Below are 25,528 nucleotides of genomic sequence, written 5' to 3' on the forward strand. Positions count from 1 at the left end.
GGAAAGAGATTTTAAAATTTTCTTATCCATTTTTCACTGGGAGCAAGCAAATAATTTCTTTTTTCAGTCATAAGATTGGTCTTTGCTGGAAAAAGAAGGAACATTTCTACGAAAATATCCTTTCTGTAAGGCAACTCATCATCATCCCAAGTGATGGCAGAGCAAACTACGATATTAAAGTCTTGTTCTTTTTCAGGGGGCACTTCTGTATCGAAATGAGCTTTAAACCACCAAAGTAATAAAATGTTTCTGTCAGAAGTAACTCTCACAGCCTAGAAACCATGTTTCTGCTTTTTTCACTCAATACCATATATGTAACGCATTAACACCCGTACTTTTCTCCACATACACATCTCTTTTCTTTTGCATGATCTGATGAAATAAAGTGGCTTTATGAACGTAAGTTATTTTTGATACAAAGATGCTGAACATATGAGTAATTGAATATTTTAATCCAGCCAAATGCCATGTTTTGAAGTTTAAATCGATTTTGTCAGATGCAAATTGAATTCAGTGATAAATAATGCATATTTGCACCTTTAAAAACTTTTTATCCACATGTAAACCCTGTTGTACGATGCGCCACGTGATAATCTTAAATAATTCCACAAATGGAACTCTGCAAGCCTCCAAAATCCACCCAGGCCTCAAGCCAACACTCTCCGTCTCTGTTTACACCCATCTGTCAAAGACGTTTCTCCCAACGCTCGCTTTCTACACCTAACATTTTGATATTGATCCATCTCCTCTGAGTGACAGGAGTCATTCTGACTCCCCCACCCCCCCAAAAAAGAAAAAAAAACCCTTCCACAGATGTTAATTTAATAATGTGTGGGCGGGAAAAAAAAAAAAAGCCAAGAAACAAATGAAATGAGGAGTGGAAACAACTCCCAGCTGCCAGCAGCTGAGCACTTAATGCTGACATTAAAGCTTTGATAAAAAAAATAAAAAGTGTAAAGTGTCTCTTCACAAAGCAGACATTTTTGAGGGGTTTTAGACTGTTTCTGCCTTTTAATTTTTCCATCATACAGAGTTGGAAGTGAAAAGATGATTGAGGGTGACTGGCTTTTAGAACTTAAGAAATCTTTGTCAGGAAACTACAAGTGTGGGCTGATGCTGCTGTGCACCATCAGCCATGCTGCACAGCTTATGTGTTTGTGTTTCTCATGAAATGAAAGCACCAAAGGGATCACAGGTGAAGCTAGACCAACATCAAACACACACTCCATTCATAATGCAAGTAGCGAGCGAGGTGCTAGAGTTTCATCAATATTGCTGAAGTAGAGAAACCTCGACTCACTAATCAGCGGCTCGGGATTGAATCGAGCACTACTCCGGCAGTAGATCGCATAACTAAAAATCCGTGCTCCAAAAGCAGACATTTTCTTTTCCTGTAAATGAGGATGGTGTGCATGTGCTACTGAGTCCTGCCTTACCGTCTGCTACCTCCAGCTGGGCCTTGGCCATGATGCTGCCTGCCACTGTGAGGGCTTGGCAGATGTAGTAGCCTGCATCTGAGCGCTGCACAGATGATATGGTCAGCTCTCCATTCACAGACACAGACACTCGGTCGTCCCCCTGTGCTGGTTGGTTGGGAAACAGCAGATCCTACAAAAGCAAACGTTTGGAAAAAATTTAAATTGAGATTAGATGTTTACTTTTCTTTTTTACTGATGTGTGAGTTTTCACTAAAGCAAATGTATATTATATAAAAAAACATGAATTGACAAATGCATACTACTTTATTAAGAAAAATTCAGCTGCATTGGTGAACGCCAGCAGCATCAAAGAAAGCCAAGTCATATTACTGAACTACTAAGTAGCATCATTTAGTTTCTATATAGTTAATAGTGTCACAACCAATTAATCTATTTAATGTCTTATTCTGATGTGCATTGGTGTCAAAGTTTCAGATGTTCTTCTTGAAGACATTTTTTGAAATCCATTTTGGATGACAATGGAAACAAAGAAATAAGTGCTACAATCAAAACATGTCATATTCTAAAATGCTATGTGCAATCTTGTTGAATAAAGGGGGTCAATGTTTCTTTTGCTTGGTTAGAATTACAGCTTCTCACCAAAGTACTGCTCCTGCTGTGATAACCTGCACTCATGACCATGAAATTGAGGCATCAGGGCTCTGTGCCTCTGCACCCCAGGCGGACCGACTGATGGACAGGAAAGGACATTAGCCTGCTTTCATTATGTCTAATGACGCTAATGCAGCACATGACATTGTCTCTCGCAAAGTGAATTGGCTCGTCAGACGGGCGTGGATTGATAATAAATGACCACTTCATTATATATATGTGGAACAGAACCACATTCTGTTCTGACCTGTGTTGATCCTTTTAGTTGAAGCCGTTTCCTTTTTAATCCAAACATTTTAGCTAAAGCGCTAGCTCTTTATGGACATTGGTTTGTGCACCAACGGTTGAAGCAAAAGAGAAATGTGCCACATATTCTGAAAGTTGAAATCAGTGAGAGTGAGAGGTTTAACGCTTATGTTTTGGTAAGTCTGATTAAAGTCACGTCATGCACTTACTTATTCTCTTCATTTATATTATCTATTATTTTATTTGTAGTGTATTTACCTGGATTTTGAGGCATTTTGTTTCAGCTGTATAGGAAGATAGGATGTCATGGTAAAAAAAATGCTCCAGCATCACTTTTCTACACCTTTGACCCCTCAAGCCTTCACAATTTGATGAACAGATGAAATGGGCTGGCACATATTTTTCCACCCCATGAATGCTGCAGGTCTCATATGTAATGCAGGGCTCGCATGTGGACATCATAGCGTCAACACAATTCAGATTCTTCAACAATGATGCTAAAACAACATTATTCCGTTTTATACTATTGAGCGAAAACACCAGGCTGACAAAACCTTGCAAGCAAAAGTCAAAATGGAATTTAAATTTTCCAAATATAAATTACTAAGCAAAATATTTTCTGACCATTTGATGGTATTAATGTTTCATTGAAGTGCCATTGTTAGATAATCAGCTGATATTTGAAATTGTAAAGAAAAGAAATATGGTGATGTCACAGCAAAAGTAATGGACCTTTATCCTGTATATTTTTGGATTAGGGATTTAATTTCACACCCTTGATCCCACTATCAAAAATGGAGCTGCGACAATAGAGATGCTTCAATACGTCACCGGACCTGATTACAAAATCCCCTAAAATCTCTTCACTTTAAAATATAAATAGTGTTTTACATTGATTTAAATAAATCTGACATGTGTTTACTTGGATTTTCAACATCACATGTTGATTTAAAATTTTTCCCAATCAGTGTTTTGACTTTTTTTATACTGTCTAGATGATTAGTCTAATACTTCTACATAATAGACGAGCTAACTTGGTAAAAAAAATGCCAAAGCGTTAAAACTGGTAATTTTAGGAATTTATTAAAACTATAAAAGTTCACAAATTGTGTTTTAAGGAATCTTCATTTAATATTTGCGACGCCATTCCTTTTTTGATAAATCAAAGAATTCTTGATATTGAGATATAACTAATCTAAATTAGTCTAGATGCCACAAAAACACTGGCTCTATGCCACAATTTCAAAATCGGGCCATTTTCTGCATTGTATTGTTACATTACATTTTAAGCCTAAATATGTGATGACTCAAATATTATTAAAGAATAGAATCACAGATAATACGAGTCAAAATAAGAGTCAAATACTATCAAAGAATGAGTCAAATATTATCAAAGAAGGTCTAAAGTTAATATTTTCTACTCAAATGTTTAGAATGTTTTTGTAAAACTCAGAAAAAAAGTAGTTACCCTGTTGTCCCTCCATAAACCTACGTTAAGTCTTCAGCCCTTAGAAGACAAGTCTAAGTCCAGCTTTTAAACTTGACAAGTCTAAGTATGAAAGCTTTATTTTTGCAACTCAAGCGCCAACCTCTTCAAATTGCTCACCTTGCTGCCTTCTCTTTGCCAGAAGACTGTAGGCTGAGGTTTGCCTCTGGTCACACAGGGAAAGGTAGCCGTCCGTCCCTGAGCCACAATCTGGTCCCGAGGTCTCACCACAAACTGAGGTGCCTCTGAGTTTGAAAATGAACAAAAAAAACAAAACATAAAAAGGCAATGTATTCTAGTAGACTTCTCATTACTGTTAGGCTATATCATGAGTATGTGTATCTCTACTAGATGAAGAGCTGCAAGCTAAAGAATTTCATGCACTGGGTGTTTTCTTTTCATTGAACTAATTCTTATTTCTACTAGTCAAACAAGCCACTGAAATGTCATAAATTTTCAAACGTTGTCTCTATTGTAGTGTTTCAACTACGGCACGTCAACCACACCTGAACCCACATATTGGAAGAATTCAGAATATACATATTAAGTTTTCCAGTGGAAGTCAGAGGTTGATACAGAGCAGATATGCATGTCTTAAAAAAATACTTGATGACTGTGCTTGTGGAATGCAACAAGAGCTCATGCATACTGAACATGTCTGTGATTGAAAAATAAAAACAACAACGAAAAAAAAAGAAATAAAATAAGCTCATGCACAATGGGATCACCTCTTACTTACCAACGGGGCGAGCTGGTGACACAACAATGGTGTGGGTGACATTGACACGCAACACAGAGAGAAGGAAAGCAGAGGAGCAGAACAGAGGGACAGGAAAAGAAAGAAATGAAAATCAGAAATGAATGAAATGGAGCTGGGTTTCCATCCATGAAGCTCAGGGACAAGAAGGGTAACTCTGTCACCAAAGCAGGGGATGGCATGGAGTCTAACCCTCGTAGCAATACCAAAAACCACAATCCAAAATTTATTAAAATAAATAAATAAATACATGTATGCAGTTGAAAGATCTGTTTGATAACCAAACAGATATGCAGCATGTGATACAGACCTAGAACAAAAGGAGATTTAAAGACCAATAAAAAATATCAAACCAACTGAACAGAGATTTTCAATAATTATATTTAGTATGAGCTGATACGAGACTGCCATGGTAGGAAAAAAAGCAATGGTTTGAGTGAATCCCTGAATTCACACCAAAAATATGCTTTCTGCTGTTAAAATAAAAATTTCAATAATGTTATTAGCATTAATAATAGTGAAATTAAAGGTATATGATGTTTTAAAATCATAACGTATTTATTTTTTTTAAACACATACTTATGTAAACACTTTCTAAATGTAATATATATGTTAATATATATGTGTCTTATGTTTAAGTCAATAAAACACCAAATATTTTACTTTTTGCCGTTATACTTTTCATATAACAACACAATAACAAATGGATCATTCAACCCATATTATAAAGTTAATTAGTTACTTTATTATTATGTACCATTTTCTCAGATAGTCACCCTTAAGAAATAGTTTGTTGAATAATTCAAGTTGTTTTGAAATGATTAACTTTTAGAACCTTCATGTATCTCGACACAGGGACCCAAACAATGTGTAATTACTGTCACACTATGACTGTCTCAAGCAGATACATGGCGTCACTGGCATTAAAGGCTTTTTTTAATAAATGAAGGACATTGGGAATACCTGACAAAACTAAGTTCCCAAATTACAATGGAGTATCAAGTTAATAGCCAAACTATCAACAAATCATATCAAAACATGAGAGTAAACCTCCTATTGTTAGCCAGGCAAGTTATCCAGATAACAAAAAAAAGAATTGTCATCTGTAACTTTCTTGAAAGCCTTAGCTGTATGTGTGGTGTCAGAAACAAATTATGAATCAAAAAAGAAATATAACGATTTGCAAGTTTTGAGAGGCATATTGTCACCTCCCCAAAGAAATGGCCTACATTTTTTTTTTGCTAAAAGTAACTTTGGTAAAAAGAAAAATATATATAAAGAGAGCACCAGCAGCTACCCACCTCTGATGGTCAAGTAGGCCGAGGCCTCGGCTTTACCCACACGGTTCTCTGCTACGCACGTAAACGTCCCTTGATCGCTGACAGATGCCTTTTTTATCCTCAGCAGGGAGTCCTCTCTGTCATATCTGATGTCATACCTGGAGAAGAGGTGTGAGACGTTAAACATTACAAGTGTAACCCAAGTAAAGACTCTAAATCATGTAAATACAAATTCAAAAGTTATTTCTGTGAAGGAAAACAAACATTGTGGTGTGTAAACTTGTGTGTGTGAGACGTTTTGCACGGAAACTCTAAAAAGGAAGTGTCATTTTTTGATAGAATAACAACAGACTTCCTCAGGCAATTGCTAGGGATGGGATGAAAAGAAGAGCAATTAAACTCAGAGATGAAGGCACAGAAAAATGAAAGGGGCTTTCAGCTAGAACGCTGATTGTTCCACTATTTCAATATTCATAAAGACGCACAGCCCACACTGTAGTGTGGGTTGTTGTATAGTTCATGAGAGTGTGTGTCTTTGCGACAGAGAGAGAGAGAGAGAGAGAGAGAGAGAGAGAGAGAGAGAGAGAGAGAGAGAGAAAGGGAGGCACAGACAAACAGTCTGACAGTAAGGGAGTGGCACAGTCTGAGAAACTGAATGTGATGATTGGGCCAAGCAGTAAAACATAACTAATTCATAGAGATGTTCCATGTATTTGAGTGTATCCATCAGCGAAGCAAACGTGAGACGGCAGCAGCGCAGTTAAGAGTGAGAGAACCATCTCAGCCAGCCGAGTTCAGATAAGCGTCTCGAAGGGCCAAGAGACGAAATGAGTAGGGGAGCAAGGAGTTAGGTCTCCCTCTCCTGGGTCCCCTTTGGCATGAAAGATCTTGTGAAATTGTCTAGCCAGCCATACTGATTCAAAGATGGAAGACAAGTCAGGCAGAGAAATGCTACAGAGGGTGAGAAAAAGTCACATTCGAGAAAAGATGTTCCAAAAGGGTGTGGGCAGAATATTGATGTGGGGGATGGGTTTGGTGGGGGTGGTTATGGAGGTCCGTCCAGAGTCTGGTGAGGACTCCATTCACAGCGCATCCCTGACCCAGATACACATGTCCCAGGAGGCTGGTAGGTTTTGGAAAAGAATGAAAGAAGTGAAAGGAGGAAAGTGAGGGAAGCTGGTTCTGGAAGTAGGACATAGTTTACAGTCAGAGGGCACAACCCAGGATGGTAGGGAGGCTGCCAGACAGAGAGCCGAGTAATAGTCGTCTGAAACATATCAGCCACGACATTATTACTAATAACTGCTCAAATGAAAAACATTCACCACTCTGTTGCGGTGGCGCCCCAGCGGTTTGCAGGAGAATATGAGCAACATGTTAAAGGTCAACAGGAAAATTAAAACAGGTGCGACAGTGAAAAACAGAATAAGATTGTCTAGTGGTGCAAAGTTCTTCAAAGGAGTCAGGAGAAGGAGAATTAGTTAAACAGCAGCCGGGGAAAAAAAAAAAACTTTTCTGTGTGAAGGTGAAGCATGGCGTCCAGTTTATATTAAATGCTTGTATATTACTGGATTTTAATAATGGTCTGACAGAATAGCCGGAGATAACAAAGCATCACAGTTTATTCTATGTGCTGCTCCATTGGCCACTACTTCCTTGCTTTTACACCCAAAAGTCTTTACTACATCCCTGAACAATAGGAGGATATAACCTGGTCTTTTGTTTCAGTTCTGCAGCTTGTTGTACGTTGTTAGTTGCTGTGACAGGTTCCACCATGATGAACCCTTTTTATTGGCCAAATATGTTAGCAAAATATAGATAAGCTAACAGCGTAACAGAGCACCCTGGCAGCAACTGGCATATGTTTTCAAAAGGTTTAAAAACATGTCTCAATTTGGTCAACAAAGTGAAAATAATAATTGCAATAGACGTTGATGGTCATAGACACGGCACATATTTCCATTTCAGTTAAGATATTCAATTATACATCGCTATTTCTTTAATGAATTTTCTACTGATTTCCTGAGCCAGGCAGATAACATCTAACTGCAGCGTGAAATAATAAGAAATGTTTCTAACAAGAAATAGAAAACCACTCGATATTAGGAGGGTGGTCATAATATTTTGGTTGATCAGTGTATTTAATGTTGCCCACTGTGATGGATTAACCCCCACAAAGTCCAACAATGACTTGAAATTATTAATATCCAATCCATCTGTAAGAGTGTTTGGTGATACATTCTGCAGTAAATTCTGATATCAGTTGTGTGTGTTCTTACACTGGATTGCATCATGTTGTACTGTAGAGGCCTCATGTGGTTTGAATTATACCAGCATCCACACATCACATCCCAGACACACACACACACACACACACGCATACACACACACACACACACACACACACACACACACACACACACACACACACACACACACACACACACACACACACACACACACACACACACACACACACACACACACACACACACCCATTTCTCAAACTTTTGTGTGTTATTTGAGCAGAAAATGTGCTGCTAATTAAAATGTTTGACATGCGTTTTCGAATCCTGAATTTTAAGTATCATTCTTTAATTGTCCTAACACTTAGACGTGCTTAAATGTTCTCATTTTCACTGCTGCAGTGCTCACTGACAGACGTGCTTATTATGGACTGCACACATTCACTCCCGGCCCTCACCTGCCACGAGAAACATCCACATCCTCTTTTTTCCAGCGCAGAGCAGGCGGCGGGTCACCATGGACCTGACATCTGAACTCCACACTCTCATCAACCAGAACCACCTGGTTCACAGGGCGCTGCATAAATGCTGGTCTTTCTAAATGAGGATCGTATACAGCGTAGGTGTTAATTAGGCAAAGGGGTTAAATGTTGTCGGTGCATCGAGAGTGAGTGAGTATTTCTGCACTTTGCCGGTTTTTAAATTATGCACAGAGTGTAGAAGAGATTTCCTACCGTATACTGAAAGTTGTGCTTTTTCACTTTCCCTTTCTCCAACCATGTTAGAGGCCACACACACATATATCCCTGAATCGCTCTTCTTAGTATTTGAAATGGTCAGCTTTCCTCCTCGGACCTGAAGAAGGCAAAATTAACTAACCAGTTCAAAGCTATTATTAACGTAAATGTAAGGTTAACATGCAGTTTTTCATTAAACAGCAAACAAGATGATTGACATGTTTCTATGATTTTTTTTTTTTTTCGAGGTTAGCAACATAGCTTCACATTTTATTCTTCTTTGTTGTTACCGCCATGTCCTTCTTTGGAAAGTGAACCTACCATGATCCTGTCATCCTTGAGATCCAGTTGAGTTTTGTCTCTTCGCCAGAATACGGTCGGCTCAGGATGCCCGCGCGGAGGCTGACACTCAAAACTCGCAGTTTCCCCAACCGCCACCACCACGTCCTGCGGGTTCTGACGGAAGTCATCTCGCAACACTAGAATTGAAAGCAGATGTAACACAGAATCATATTATAAAAGTAATGATGTATGATTTCTTTAAATATTTGACTTCCTCCAGCTGGTTTTGGGAATCAAAAGGTCACTCTTAGAATAAATGATCTTTTCTTTAGCAAGTATTTCACAGTTTTCTAAAATAGAGGCCAAGCCCTGGCGGTAGATTGCAAAGTGCAAGTGCATACAGTAATGTATATGTTTAAAAAAAATCTGTAAAGAATTCACCATAAAAAAAAAAAAATCTTCATATTTCATACAGCCACACAAGGTGGCCTCTCCATTTTTTTGGGAGAAAAATCCCCAGTTTATTACCTTCTAACTATAAACTAGTTTCCTTTAGTTTGAGTTTATTGAATGTACTGTAATAAAAGAATAAACAAAATTATATACAAAGAAATAAATTTGAAACAACCTCCAACATTGCAAACAGAGCAGATGTAAAATACACATTTTCTATATGTGGCTACCTCAGAAGCTTAGCAAAAAAAGAAAAAAAAAATGTTCTGGTTAAGAATAATGCTTGATGCTCATGTGATAAGTATGAGTTAAAAAAAAACCTTGCATGTAATCTCTGCTTTGGTAAATATAAGCAGCTTGTGGTCAGTGAAAATATTTATGAGCCGAGCTACGAGCCAGTGATATTTTAAAGCCTTATATGCCAGCATCAACTCAGGGGTATAAGAAGGTTCACTCTGGGCCTCAAACTGAAGGATGTCCATAATAAAAGTACTGCAAAGAAATGTTTCAGTGATGAGATTGAAAGAAATCAGTTGTTCCGATAAAATTGCTAATTTGGTTGAGTCTGTTTTTCTGATGAAACCTTGGAAAGAAAAAGCAGAGCCTGTTCTTTTGCAGCAGACATGGCATCAGACCTTGGACTCCTGAAAATGCATTTGCAATATGCCGCGTACAAATTTGAAAAGAAAGTACAAGTGACTAAGGGTATCAACTGGATCAAACAGTCCTTCATAAAGACCTGTGAAATTGCAGAAAGGCCTCATTTAGGAGCAAGGGCACACACATTTCAAAACATCTCAGTGATAGCAACAAATTTCAGAGACGTGTTCCAGCACAGTCATAGTACCCGTTTTGAAAAAAAACAAAGAAAATATATATATATTAATATGGAAACTCCTTCATTACTCCCTGCAAGGAATCCACACCAGCTGGAAGGAGGGCGACGACTATTTTATATATATAAAAAAAATAGCTCTCAAAGCCAAGCGTGGGTAAAATATAACACTATTCCATTTTTATCTCACATCTACACACTTTTTAGTTCATTAGAATTCCATTTTGAACACTTTTATCATTTCCAAGTCAACATTTTCATTTATCTAAGAATATCTGTGTCTTATTTTCATTATTCCAACAGTACGTTTCAAACAATTACCGCACAAGCCAAGAGAACGCATCCTGACCAGATGTATGAGGTAGTTAAGGTGAAGTTAAAAGGAAAAAATCTTCAAAGCTCCATAATGCTGTCAGAACTGTTAAACAAATATCTGTTTAAAAGCTGCCGCCGCTTTAAGTAGCTGCAGGAAAGACTACACTGTACGCCTTCGTTGGGATTAGGTTTAAAAATAGAGATTGTACGTTGGATCCTGCAATGATTTGTAACTCCTTTGCATTAATAGCTTGTGACATGTTTTTGCGCAAAGCCTTGCTGTAGGCCTGTTTTAAATAATAAAGAACAGTGTGTGACATCAATCACAGCCACAAAAATAAAATACCGATGCGTCTTACCTTTTCTCATCAAAGAGCTATGGGCTTCTGCATAAAAAAAAATAAAAAAATTAGCTGCAGACTGTCATTTCTGCTTTAACGTATGAGGAATTAATGAAAAGTGGGAGAGATTAATTATATCTCACTGTAAGTGATAGTTTGTAAAACTCCGAGCAGCATAAACTTGCATGGTGCTCAGTCTGCCTTTTATCCTCATTAATGCCATAAGCTGTTCTGTAGATATACTGTAGCATGAATTCCAAGTCCCCGAGGACACCTCGAGTGAAAAGGAAATCAGGAAGCAGCCAGTGGCCCTTTGGCCCAGCTGTCAATCACATCCCGCAGTAAATGAGTCTCAGTTGCAACACTACTTTGGCACAGACGTATGCCTGGTTGGCTGTCATGTTGTAGTGTACGCTTAGTGACCCATTCCATTGCAGGCAACGTTGCATCCGTCCAGGCACACAACAGCGTTGCTTGTCCCCGTGTTGACAATGCTTTTCTAAATCGTGTCCCGGGAGGCTTCAAAACTCAGACGTAAACAGGGGGAAAACTTGAAAACTAGATAATTGGGTACATGAAGTGTAAAGACACTGACAGAGAAGTAAGTGAAAACTAAAAAAACAAACAAAAAAAATGTCTTTTGAACATTTCTGATGAGCGTAGAGAGAGAACAGAGAGAAACTTATTTACGGATTTATTTGAAGTATGTGTCACAGACTGATACAATTTGGTGTAGATTTGTGGTTTTGAAGGAAAATAAAGAAGTTTTTTTCCACATTTTTGACAAGTACAAATCTGAAAAGTGTGGTGTGCATTTCTATTCAGCAGCTATGAGTAAATTCTAACACTACAACTAAGTTAGTTTTTTTTTTTTGGGGGGGATATCTATAGAATTATTGTCCATTTTCTTTGAATGCATTTTAACAGATATTTCTACATGATCTCAGTTGGATGTGGGACAAGAGTCGTGGTTTCCCTCAGCAGACTCTCCCAGCTGTGCTCTGGACCTCCACTGCTCCTCTACAGTCAACATGGCCTCTTGGCTGTTGCTATGACTACAGCTGTCCCGTCATTAGGTGGATGTTCACGTTTGGATAGATTTTCAGGTATTGTACATACTCCAGTGTTTACGTTGTAAAAAAATGGACTATTGCAAATCCTTCCCAAACTGTGTAATTTTCCTTTCATACGTGTTAGTTTACCACATGACATCTTATTAAAATACATAATGGTGGGTGGTTGTTATGTGACAAAATGTAAACGAGTTCAGTGTGTATATGCCTTCTGAAATACTAGCTTGTTTTTGCAAATGTGTATTTAGATTAAAATATTTCCGAAATTCTCAGACCAAATTATATTCATGGCAGTGCGTAGACATTACCAACTTTCAGAACAATGTGAAATCACTAAAACATTTGGGGGTTTATTTTGTTTCCAATAATAATTTGGTTGCTTTATGATGGAGTGTGCCGAATCATGTCCGTGTAAATTGGAAGTGAATTACTTGTTGCATGCAATTTCTTCTTAATAGGCTGCTGTCAATTTAAAAGGCTGTGAAAGCGTGGTCAAATACATCAGCGCTGCTGGCAGTCTGGCAGTGATTTATTCAGTCCTGACAGTATGTATGAATGGTCGCCATCCTACCGCCTTCCATGCTGTAGTGGGTGTTCCCTTTTCCCTGCCTGATCTCGCTAAGAGGCCCATGTGGTGTTCTGTGGGTGGTGCGTACGATGGCATGCGAGACATGGGGTGGAGGTGCTGGTGTTCTAATCTGTTTTTCTCAAACGAGGAACCCCCGCAGAGGCAGCAGTAATGTGTAGTCTGCTGTCTGGTGGTAATTATTTCAGATGCTGTGCCTGCCACCGCTGCCTAATGCTGTTTGATTGAGTACTGCTCAATTATTCAAACAAGGCATTCAGGGGTCTCACCCATTTGCTAGTTACATTTATCAAATCAGAAGGAGAATAATTTGTAAATGGGCTTCATTTCATGGAACAATAGGTGGTAAAGGTACGTGACAAGGTGGCAGTCTGTGAAAACAAATAACTATACAGAGACTCATTACGTGATCAAAAGAGGGAATATATATGGTAAAAAAAATTGGAGACGTTTTGTGCAGTGTATCTCGTCAAGCATCCTTGAAGGAAGAAAAGAGACAATGAGGCATTTTTCTCTGTTACACAACTATATTTTACGTTACTATCGATTTAAATGATTACAAACTGAAGAAACTGGAGAAAGCAGAATGCAGACGTATGCTAGCATCTGTCATTGGAGATCTGAATTCTAAATAAATAATACGCTGATAATCATGAAAGTACTGCTGTGAGCAACCTCTATGTGTAACCTCACATTTTTTAAAAGTAAAGATCAGAAAAATGTGGGGCACATTAACCATGATATATCTTACTGTATATTGAAGGTTGTTCCGTTTAAAGTTTAATCTCTGCCCCAACGAGTTTGGTTTTCAGGCAATTAGTAAACATTTTGACAGACACATTTTGGACTTAAATCTATATGTTGCCCACAGGACACATTTTACACGCCTGTCTCTGGTTCTCTTATTGTGATGAAATAACATTAATAATTTAACATTTGCAACAAAGTCCAAAACTTTGAGTGGTCAAATCTGTGGCCTAGAAATTGCTGCTAAGTTGTGCTCCTTCTCGTACCATCACCTCTTTGTAAAGACATTTGGCTAGACGTTTTGCACAAAGAGCTGCAGGACGAATATTAACATTTTTTACCATATTTTTAGTCATGGCGTCTCTTGATTTCCTTTTCTTACATCATTTATAGGTCAAAATTACAATTTGTCCCAAATTCATACAAAAGTGACCGCCTCCTGCTGTGTTAACATGCAGTTTATTAGCATGTGGACATGCAATTATATTTCTACTTTCTTGAAAAGGGACATTTCGTAATTTCACCACAGGTTCTGTATGCTCATCTGCTCTCAAAAGATGACTGATTGTCATCTAAAATCTAGATTTCCGCCGTTTCAATAAAAACAACGATGCTCCTGTAGATTCCATCTTGTTTGAAATAATCCTTTTATGCTATTTCATAACGTACGACATGTAAGATGAAGAGTTTTAATAACAAATTCACTATAGTCATTCAGAAAGTAGGCATTATATTTCCTAGGGGAACCATTCAGACACACCAACAGTGTTAAGATGAACAATTATGATTATGAAGTCAAATTTCCATTTGCATAACATCAGGAGGTTTAATACCCACTGCATGCACCTGCTTCATAAGCAGTGAATGTTCTAGTCTGAATGGCATCCTGGGAAAGCCCCTCCTACTGCTGCTACAGACAAAGACAGGCAGGAAAATACAGAGAGGTAGGAAACACAAAAGTAAAAAATCTGAGTTGCTTATAGCTTAAGTTTTCAATATCTGTGACTGTAGTAATATGCTTGAGATAAATGCTAAATTTCACTACACCTGAGGTCTCTCTCAACGTTTCTGAGCTTTGCTGTGTGTGTGTGTGTGTGTGTGTGTGTGTGTGTGTGTGTGTGTGGGGGGGGGGGGGGGGGGGGCAATAGAGAGAGGGGAAGCTTCAGTAAAACCTTAAAGTGGTGCAGCACACAGTCACCATCTTAGCTTCAGTTTGGCAAAAGAGCTAAAGAGTTGCATGGAGAGTGCTAAAAAATATTAAAGACTAACTATTTTCACTTACATCATGAAAATGATATTTTACATCATGCAGCTGTGAGCACCTTGTAAGTGTAGCCTTCCATACTGCGGAGCAACCCGGTGAAGTGCTCTCTTTGCTCTTGTTTGAAAGGAGACATTTGGTGTCCACTGGCTATATGGAGAAAAAAAAATATTCCACAAAGTACAGTGAACAAAAATGAATCTAAGCGTGATCACATATGCTTAGATTACAATGTTTCAACCTGGAATCATTTCTTTTCTGCGTGATTGGCTATTAACAGGTAACAAATCTTTCCCGTCCACATTGCCTATCCATTTTACAAGCAGCATTTTCTTTTAGATTACTATTTGAGCTCATTTACAAATAATGTAGCTTATCGTAAGTATAGTAAATATGTCTAATTGAATCTGTTTATCAATTAATCAGAAACAGGAAGACATTTGTTTAGTTCATTACACAAAGCGAGAAATAAACAAGGTGTGACGGACAGATGGCGTCGGGTGACAAAATAACAAAATTAACTCAGCCAGCAGTCTGTTTACTTTCCACAACACATAGTCAAGTGTGCCTCGTCTATAGGTGTGTGTTGGTGGGCAAGTAAGCTAACAATTCACTGAGGGGATTTTTATAATTTCATGCTGTACAAACTCACACAAAGAGAATGGTTGTGGCAGAAGTGAAAACACCACTGAAGGCAAAAGGGAAATTGTTAATGAGTAGGGAGGGAAGATGAAGATGCAAACACCTTGTGTGTTTTCTGTGTGTAACAGATGGCTGTATTTCCATTTGGGAAACACAGATGCAGTGACGGAGTGCGGTGCCGCATGTAGATAAAGCTTGCATCATCTAGGAAACAAACAGAATTTTAAACTGCATTCAGGCTGCATATCAAACAGGAACTCTGCTCAAAAATACAGCGTCTAGCGAAGGTATTCCACCACTAAAGCTTTATAACATTTTTGTCTCGCAAACTGCTGTCAAATTTCAATGTATTTTTCTTATTTGATGTACTGACACAAAATAGCCCAGATACAAAAAATGGAAGGGAAATTATGTTTGGTTTCCGGGACTACGTTAAACCTTAAAAAAACTATTGATTCACATTACAATGACAACAATAATTATGATTAACTCTCAATATGCAAAGTTAAACATATACGGTACAAAGGCTTGACATATATAGTGTTCTGCCTGATACAGCATCCAAGTAATAGTTTGTATTTGCGATATTACACACTACAGTATTGTAAAAAGAGTCGTCAGAGTAATGCATGATACTAGTTTTCTTACACACAATAATTCCTTAAGTCTAATTTACTAAAATTGCAGAACATTGTGAATTATCAAATGGTACTATTTATGTATAAAATTCACAATAATCTGTGATATATTTTATTAAACTGAGAGAAGGATTAAATAAGTGTTCACTTCTTCTTACTCCTTTTCAAACAGAAAAGCAGCAATAATTAAATTTTTTGTTCTTGTATGCACATGTTTTCTCTTGTCCTACTGGTTATTTGTTTTCTTTGTTTTTTAAAAAAAACTCTGAAATAAATAAATGCAAAAATACAATTATATCATCCTGATAGTTTGCACAGCTCTAATGTATTTTCTTTTATACATACAAATCTGAAAATGTGCCGTGCATTGGCATTCAGCATTGGCATTCACACTGACAGGATGAATAACCAGAGCAATATTCAGTGAAGACCTTGCGACCCATTGTAACTCTGGAAGACCTGAAGATTCACAATTTATGTGGGAGAATCAAGACAACAAATTGTTAAACACTGAAAATCTGGCCTTTATCAAAAAATGGTTAAAGAAAAAGGCCCTTATTAAAAGAAAAAAAAACATTCATAGTTCTAGTGACGTGTGTATGAAGGTGTTCTGTTTAGATGAAATCAAAATTGGCCAATATGCAAACATGCAGAAAAAGATGTTGAAGACTTTTTCTGGAGGTGGCAGCATCATGATGTGTTGATGCTTTCAATCCATCTACACTGAATCAAAACCTTTTTTTTAAAGGAGTTTCCGTTCAGATCCTTTTGAAATGCATGCAAATTTGAAAGGGCCGTGCATTCTGAGCAGCTTGCAGCTATATTTGCTACAAAACACTCAATGCCAAAAGCAGATTTTGTTTAAAAAAACGGAACAAAACAAAAGAATCTCTGATTGTAATGTCACAAAATGCAGAAAAAGGTTCAAGTGGTATGAATCCTTCACAAAGGACTTGAGCCTGTTGTCATGAATTATGAACAAGTTAGTCGTGTGTGCAGTCAGTGGTCCTGTGTTGAAAAAAGCTTTAAAGCCATCAGATTTCTCGTGACAGGGGTCTGCTAAATTGTGATTTGGAGTTTGCTGAAGAATCTCTTTCAAGAACATAGCCTGTAGGGTGTGTGTCACTTTCTCAATAAGTCAAGGATGTTCCACATCTGTCGCATACAGAAAATACATCCGGACACATGCATGCATACAAACACGCACAGAAACAAATAGAAAACAACTGTATACATATATTGCAAGCTTTGCTGTGGACTGCAAACACATCACCATCGTTCAGGACACAGGAACAGAAACCAAGACGGAAATGTTGACACACAGTCATGGGGGAGAACATTTTCAGGGCGAAAGGGGCCATTTGCACCAGGGATTCTTTTCTTTTTCCCCTTCCTTGCATAAATAAACAACTTAACATGTCTGTGGCCTAAAAAAGTCATCAGCAATCAGTCAGGACTAAGATCAGCAGGGAGATGAGGAGCATTTACAGAATGTCCCCTGAGGCTAGAAGCCCAGTCCAGACTTACATTAGCTATTACATTTTTGTCTTCTCAACAGCAGTACAGAACACAACTGAATCAACTTTTTATGAATAATGTAACCCTGAATGGAGACATGGAAACCTTAAGGTTGTTGGCATTCATTTATGGCTCTCTCACACTCTTGAGTGGTAAACCATGGCATTAATGTGAAACAGCGCAGTCACTTACGGAGCAGATGTCATCAAATTTTAGAGCCAGAGAACCTTGAAATCTCAAAATGAATTTCTGTCAGTTTTTTCTGGTATTCATCAGGGTGATAAATTACGTGGACAGTGATGAATTAGATCGCTGACTGCATTCCTGCTTTCACTGAAGATTATCATCGCAGGAGACTTTTGTGAAAGTAAACAGGTAATGCGGAGCGATTTCTCCTAACATACCAAAAACAATCTCTTTGCAAAAGTGATTTTTGCCTCATGATTATGAAAGGTATCTTGGCATTGAGGCAAAACGCAATGGTTTTTGAAGAGGGTTTTTTTGCACTAAATATTTTTATCATAGTTTATTACTTTTATTTGTCTTGCGCCAGCACATCATTTAGTTCCTTTTTCTTCTCAAGCTAAGTGGGTGAAATCAAGAGTGCATCTTACTGCAGCTGCTGTGTGGTTGTCAGTAGTTTAACAGCAGATCCAGCAGCCGCTTGCATAGGTTAATCTCATAGTGACTGTTTAAGGCCAAACAACATGCAATGAGAAACTAAAGAAAGACTGATGCCAGTGTTGTGCAATCAGACATTCACAAGTAAAAAAAAAATCAAGTTTATAAAGCATAAAAGTAGTTTTTTCATTTGCTTCCATTCAGTCTTACAAACCCACTAATTGTCGGACTAATAAACATCTGTTTGACAGAGTTGTCTGGGGGAAACGTATTGATTCACGTTTACGTACGAGATGGGGAATTTGATTTAGAAATTGTGGTACAAATAACACCATTATGACATAATTTTACATTTTTAAATTACTGTTTTTGTTACAGGTCAGTCATTACTAGTATGGTGAATTACAGACTAGGCTCAAATTGAAGGTGGCGACTTTGCTATTACTGGAGGGAAATGGAAATAAGCAACCTCTGGTGAAGCATAAGTCCAAACACCATTAAAAAGACAATTTTAAATATCATTATATACTGTATATTCTTGAAAATACCAGGTAACTAAACTCTCCCAGTTGCTACCTAATGTTGCAGGCTGAGAGGTCAAAGTTTCACTTGTCTTATCCGGCATGTTTCCTAATGATTCAGATTGCATGTGAACCAGTTTTAGTCTCAGTTCATTGCCATTTTGACAACTGACACAAATGTAAAAAGCAGCGGAAGACCCGGCAGTCAAGGGTAGCCAAAATCAGCAGTCTCCCAAAGTATAAGCGGACAGCTTGCAAACCTAGCTCTGCTTTGCTTTGCTTTTTGGCATCATTAGTGTCAAATCCAATTAGAGTTAATGTGAAGGTTGGAAATAGAAGCATGTCCAAATGTGAGCTTGCCTGTGGCAACACGAAATTTTTGCAGAGTTTTTAGATGCAGTTTTACTTTCTGCTGAGATTTGAGCTCACATGAGCAGGAGTTCATGTTCCCCCCCTATTTGCTAGCGACGCCGAACAAAGGATTAAAAATATGTGGTTTACTCAGTTTTATTCATAAAATCTCCCTTCATGGCAAGTGTGCACATGAATTCACACTTTTCTGTATGTTCATACCGCATTAGTTATGCATGCTTTGGCCTTTGAGTTAGAAGCCAGTCAGCCACTATGAAGAGTTAAACACTCCACCATTGTCATGTTTAATTAACCTCCATTCTCCTGTCGTGTAATGTAAATTGAAGTTGTGGATGGCATGGACTGGATCTGCCCTCCTTTGGTTTCTCCACATCGTTGCTGTGCCTTTGACTCGCCTTGCCTCTAGTTACTGTAACAGCATTCCCTCAGACCACATCTGCACATCAATAATTAATAACCACTGTCTGCATCCATCTCTTCCCAAGAACACACTGCTGCATCTCCCACACTCACCTATGCAATTTTTTTTTCCTCTTGACTCTCAGCCTCAGTGTCATCATTATATACGCTGGAAAATCCAGATGTGTTTATTTGAGTTACCATTAACGTAAGATTTGCTCAAAGATTGAAGGTAGGTTAATTTCTCTTCCCGTTATTTTCTTCTGTTCTATTATCCTAGCTTTATTTATTTTCTTCCGGTTTTCACGGCTATTAAAGAAATCTTTAAAATGATGTGCCTGGGAGGCACCGATGCCCTGTGTTCATAAACCGAGATGCTGCTCATGCAGTTATTTGAGGAGTAAACGAGAGGGGGTGGGGGGGCAGATGAAAGCAAAATATAAAAAAGGTCGATAACATTATTTTCTCTCAGTCCGTGGATATCGTAGACCCTTACAGCAATATTGTCGAGATGTACAACATGAGCTGGAAAATGAGTCAGGGATCAGAATCCAGCATTTTATCCGCCTTGCTTCACTAAAGCAGCGGTCACCAAGGGAAAGAGCTTTCTTGCAGGCTCTCTTCTTTTCTGACTGAAAGCAGGGGCTGTCGCTGTGTTTTCACAGTCATGGAAAACATCAAAATCATATCTAATAGTGTTCCCTCGCAGTTCTGTAAATGATTCATAGACAAAGCTGGTATTTTTATACACTTCTCTTTGAAAGACGCCGTCAGGACGCTGTCAGGAATTTTTGACATGTTCTATATCTTCTTCTGCTTTGATTCTGCCTACGTGGATGCAAGAGACGGTGAAAACCGCCAGGGATAATCTGTACATCTGCACAATCTAACAGGATCAAACACAACCCATCATGGCCACTGGAGATGGTTGCCGAGCTGTGTTTACCGCGGCATCCTGGCTTTATCCCTCTGTGCACGGACGCATACAGATGGGCCTCAATATGTACTTGTTTGGACAGCATATAAATATCTGCAAATGTATTTGAATGAATACCTGGAGCTACGAAGCAACTGTTGGCATTCGGCACAAAAATAAATTAATTAATATGGTAATGTCGTGTTAGCACGTTAACTGATAATACACAGGAAGTATTTTTGCTTTGATTTTGATGGTTGGCTGAAGAACTTTGAACGGGCAAATGAAGTACAGAGATCAAATATGGGATTCATATAGTAGCTTCATGTGACCTGACAACAGGGGGATGCGTGGCACATATGCTAGTCCCTCATGACACCCAACTAAGAACTCACATTTCAGGGAAATGAGATGCTCTATCTTACTTTAACAGTGTAAAGACACATATTAACGGTAAAGTGGGGGTCTCAAATTGAGAAAAGTCTTTTAATTTCACAAAAGCTACCAATAGTACAGATGTCCTAATCTGATCCCAGGTATTGACTGAAGCCTGTTGAAAATGTTTTGTTTTTTTAAATTGGTAATGGGAGCTTCTGATGCCTGTTGTTGGTCTATTGTCTGTGTCTTGTGACCTGGTAAGAGTTCAGAGGTCCCCAGTAATTAAGGAAGAGAGCAGCTACACTACCTGTCATTAAAGTTTTTAATGTTAAGGGCAAAAGTCTCGGTGACCGTTAGTGGTAGTAGTATTTTTTCCACACTAAATTCTTCTTCATCTTTGTGAGTTCATAGTTAACTAGATGGGTACTGAAAGATGCTACTTAATCATCATCTGTCGCCATCAAAATGAAGTTAGCCTGCCACTGCAACACAAGCTGTTTCCTGTTATGGACAAACAACATGCTTCAGATACTGATGAGATTTTTTATTTTTATTTTTACACCTAACAGTCTTTCTTTTGTCTTCTGTTTATTAGTTTTCCATTTGCTTAGCACTCACGGCACCAAAGGCACGACAGAGAGCTAGTGAAGAAGTGTCCCAAAGTCTGAATAAACCTCTCAGAGACCTCTACAAATCCCTAAAAACTATTGATTCAAACCACTTTAAAAGATTAAAAGAAAGTCTGGCATCTTAGTAGGAAAGTATAAGGAAATTAAAGGTGGTTTGTAATTTGCTTCGCAATAAGCTCCTACTTTATGCCGCCCCCAGCCTCCAACATCAATGATCCAATGAGCAGTTTAGGAGATTATTCACCCCAAATCTATGTTAATCACATCTATGCCTACCCTCTTGTATGCTTAAGGCCAACCAGGATGTATCCTCTATGTACACAGGGATCCATTGGAAGAGAGCAGCTAATACTTACAGACCTGCTGCCTCAGAAACATTTCCAAGATCCATTTCCTTTCCTTCCATCACAGTCATAGATAATAATCTAACAAGAGAAAAAACATTTTCTATTCTCCAGGTCTGACATAGTACCTCTAGTTAAAAACAAACTAACTATCTAGACAAAATGTATGTTTCAAGTTAGCTTCTCTCAATATTCCTTTGTCAATCTTCAGTTTTTTTCCCCCTCTGTATTTATAATTTACATTCTGTTGAAACAAAGGAGGCGGCTGCTTCCAAGCATTCTGCCAGCTCTGTTTATCCACTAACACTATATAAGTCCCGTTCGCCACGCACTTCCAAATCAGTCCCAAGTGCCTATCCACCAACGTTCTCCCCATCATCAAATGTACACAGTGCTTTTCAAAATCAGTCTAACGGAAAGGTCTTAATTCGAACACACGCGGATATTCAAACATTGCTGTTCATTATTTGAGCAGGGTGTGTGGTTGCGCTGCTTGACAAAATAACTGTAAATACTGACATGGCTAATCTCAGCACAGCTGTTAGTATTAGGTCCTTTAATCCTGGTCCAGATCGGTGATGTGCTCACATTGGCTTGGGGACAGATGAGCAACAGCCACCAGGCTGCCAACTGGGCTAAAGGCAGCAGACGGACGCTCACTTTCAGACATGATAAGCTGTGAATCTGTGAGTCGTGGAGCGCAGCTTCCAACCGCGCAGTTTTAGTCAAACATCAGCAGCATTTTGACTAAATATTACTGGCTCTACTGCAACTTCACATAAAAACACTAAAATTCCTTTATATTCCAGAAATAATGGAGGTGGGGGGGAGATGACACAAATACCAACATTTTTGCATTGTTTTTTTAAACGAGACTGAAATAAAATAATGGTTGGTACTAACTAATAAATCAAGGTAGATATTATTAGATGGCAAAGGATTAAAGCATGTTGACAATCTGCCAAAGAAGAGAGATTGTGGCATTGCAGAACTTAGTATTTTTATGGTTTTGCCTTTTCCGTGATAGGTAATATTGATTATATGATTTATGCTGAGGTTGAACTAGAAATCGTGATAAAGTTCCATACAATACTTAACCTTCAAATTTTTCATTTAGTTGCAGAAAATCAAATAGAATAGAGTGTGATTCTATGTGCCTCATAGCAGCTGGGAGAATTGCACAAATTGATAATAATCTGTTCAGAGGCATTCTTTTAACTAAACCCTAAATGTTTTCTTGAAAACCAGTGAATAAGCAAACATTTCGAATGTGATTTTACATCTGATTTCCCCATTGCGTACTGTCAGTAAGTCAGAGTAATTATGTTGTAAGACAAAAAAACAGTTTAAGCAAGTGCAATTTTAAACACAATAAGCAATTTTATTTGCGCTTATACATTTTTAAGTGACAACAAATAAAAGGCAAGCTTTCCTGCTGATCTCTATTAACAACTGAGAAAATTCTTTCAAGGCTGACAGATGCAGCGAAGCACCCCGCCAGTAAACACATGCTACATATGAGGGGAATGGGTACTGTTAGCTCAGATGTTCGAAATATAAAGACGGATCACATCCATTTGATTTTTTTCTCTTCCCAATGTTTTATCTGATTTCATCAAATCATGTTTGTTGATGGTTTCGTAATCTGTCAGTCAGACCTCTAATGGACAAGCGATCATTCATCCCGGAGTGCTCCCCTCTGATGATTTATGGGGCACCGCAGAGTGATGGGACTCTTCCTTCAGGCTGTGTAATAAGCCCTTAAATCACAGTGAAAATGACTGCTGTGAGAGGCTGATGCTGCACTATGAAGTGCTGCACTTCTCTGCCGCTGACATGCTGGAGCCAGTCTGCACCGACTCCTCCGTCTGATCTGCATACAGCGTCGTGTGCCAAGCCCGATCGTCTGCGGTCAGATGAAAAAAGGGGAGAGGAATAGACGAGACGGCAACTGTGTCACGTATCAAAAAGCAGAAAGGTCGTGAGTGTAAGAAATGAAATGAATGACTGACAGATGGAAGCATGGACATAGATGCCAAGCCATATTCTCTTGCTACGAGGCGTAAGGAAACTGACAATCCTGTCTCCTCTGGAAAGGAGGAAAAAAAAAAAAATCAAACAACAACCCCCACAGCATGTAAACAGGCTACTCTGTTGACAGCCTGGCCATTGTTTTTATCCACATAAAACTGGAATACAGAATGAATTTTCACGAACTACTGTACCAAAATGAAGGCACCAAAATTGACTGCAATAATAGAATAATTCTTATTCTTAGGCTAAATACATTCAAATTCAAACAGCGAAAAATAACTCTACAAATGCCCAAACCAATGAGAGATTTTCTTCTCCCCCTCAAGGTAAGCTTCCAGGTGCTTTGAAACGGACTAGAACGTGAGAAAATGTTCTCTTCTAATTACGATGCCCTGCTGTGAATTTTCTCCTCTAATTACGATGTCCTTCTGTGATCGTCTTCAATGTTTTCTTTCAAGCCGGAGCACGCGGACCAGGTGTGGAGTAGATGTCAAAAATAAAAAAAAAGAGAAAAGGAACGAATGAAAAGGAGGTCAATCAATACAAGATGGCTTTCCTCTAGTTAATAAAGTTGTATTCAGTCTGTGCTCCCAACAGCTCCAAAGGCCGCACTTATGATTGTTAAGTTGCTCCAATTACTTGGTGGCAGAGACTTCTGTGAAAAGCCTCATTAACCCCTGGCTTTGGTAAAAAAACAGAAAACAGTCGGGTGTTTTCTCTCAGGGAATGTAATTGATGGGACACCACAAAACAACACACCCACTGGAGCATCCAGTCCCTCAGCAAATTATTGCTTCGCTTACAGCCCAGAGTATACCTGGCTTTGATTTTCATTTTCTGTACCTCAGCGTAACATATAATATGCTGCAATCGGGTTCTCTGTATGACAAATGTTACTTGTTTCAATGGTAATAATTAGGTATCACAAATCACACTGTGTGATGTGAAAGCAAATGGCTTTTTTTTTTAATTTGACATTGTGTAGCTAGATCTGATAAAGGAATACATGTTTAACTTAAAGTGTGCTAAGGAGACTGATATCTCAGAGGTTTTTGTGCATTCTATGAAGAGTCCAAACTTTTGTGGGTGAAATGACTTATAGTCTGAGTTGTTTTCTTGGTCCACTTTATGTTTTTCCAATGAAATACCGTCAAGACGTGTGTAATAAGACCTGGGTTGAGCCTGAAGCCGACTACTCCAAAGGTTTTCTGAAGAGGGAATTCCAAAGACAACATAAGATTTCCTATTAGATTGAAGTTCCGTAATAAATACACAACCAAGAACCTCCCATTATGGATCACTTTATCCTTTCACATTATACAAGATTATACTTGAGTATAGGCATACTGTCTGCGCTTACCGATTGTATACATTCCATGTGACGAATTCCTTCATTTCCCACAAATCAAGTGATTAATAGTAAGTTTGTTGAGTTAGTTGCTTCTTCTCCACCAGGTCAGCCACCGTACACCTGGTAGAGTTATACACTACTCATCTTAACCTCATCAGCTTTGTGTCACATCCAAAACAGTTGGATGTGAACACCGTTTCCTGCCAAGTTATTCACATAGACAGAGTATGCATACAATTTGTCACGCATAAACAACTTTGTAACTACAAAAGGTTCAAAACATGCACAATTCTATAGTTACCCTTCTGACAATTTTCAGTTTGACTTATTTAAAAAAGCTAAAATCTGCGAAAACTGAGTTATTTAAATTATATTTTCTGTTGTCCTACTCGTTTTGAAAAGTGGTCAAGAAACCCAAAGTTGTGGATAA

The 25,528-nt window shown here is 38.4% G+C and overlaps 1 protein-coding gene across 2 annotated transcripts in view; it reads right to left on the reverse strand.

Moving 5' to 3' along the window:
* LOC103475879 (roundabout homolog 2-like) overlaps positions 1-25,528 on the reverse strand; it is a 91,438-nt gene that overhangs the window by 31,959 nt on the left and 33,951 nt on the right. For both annotated transcript variants that reach the window (XM_081615622.1, XM_008427819.3), the window contains exons 3-8: positions 9,164-9,321; positions 8,840-8,960; positions 8,564-8,702; positions 5,881-6,017; positions 3,943-4,067; positions 1,437-1,608 (exon numbers count right to left, since the gene is read on the reverse strand). In XM_081615622.1, the coding sequence (XP_081471748.1) occupies positions 1,437-1,608; positions 3,943-4,067; positions 5,881-6,017; positions 8,564-8,702; positions 8,840-8,960; positions 9,164-9,321 (852 nt within the window). The remainder of the gene's footprint in view (positions 1-1,436; positions 1,609-3,942; positions 4,068-5,880; positions 6,018-8,563; positions 8,703-8,839; positions 8,961-9,163; positions 9,322-25,528) is intronic.

The sequence above is a fragment of the Poecilia reticulata genome, chromosome 14, assembly GCF_904066995.2.
Source record: "Poecilia reticulata chromosome 14, P_reticulata-male-v2, whole genome shotgun sequence".
Classification (NCBI taxonomy): Eukaryota; Metazoa; Chordata; class Actinopteri; order Cyprinodontiformes; family Poeciliidae; genus Poecilia; species Poecilia reticulata.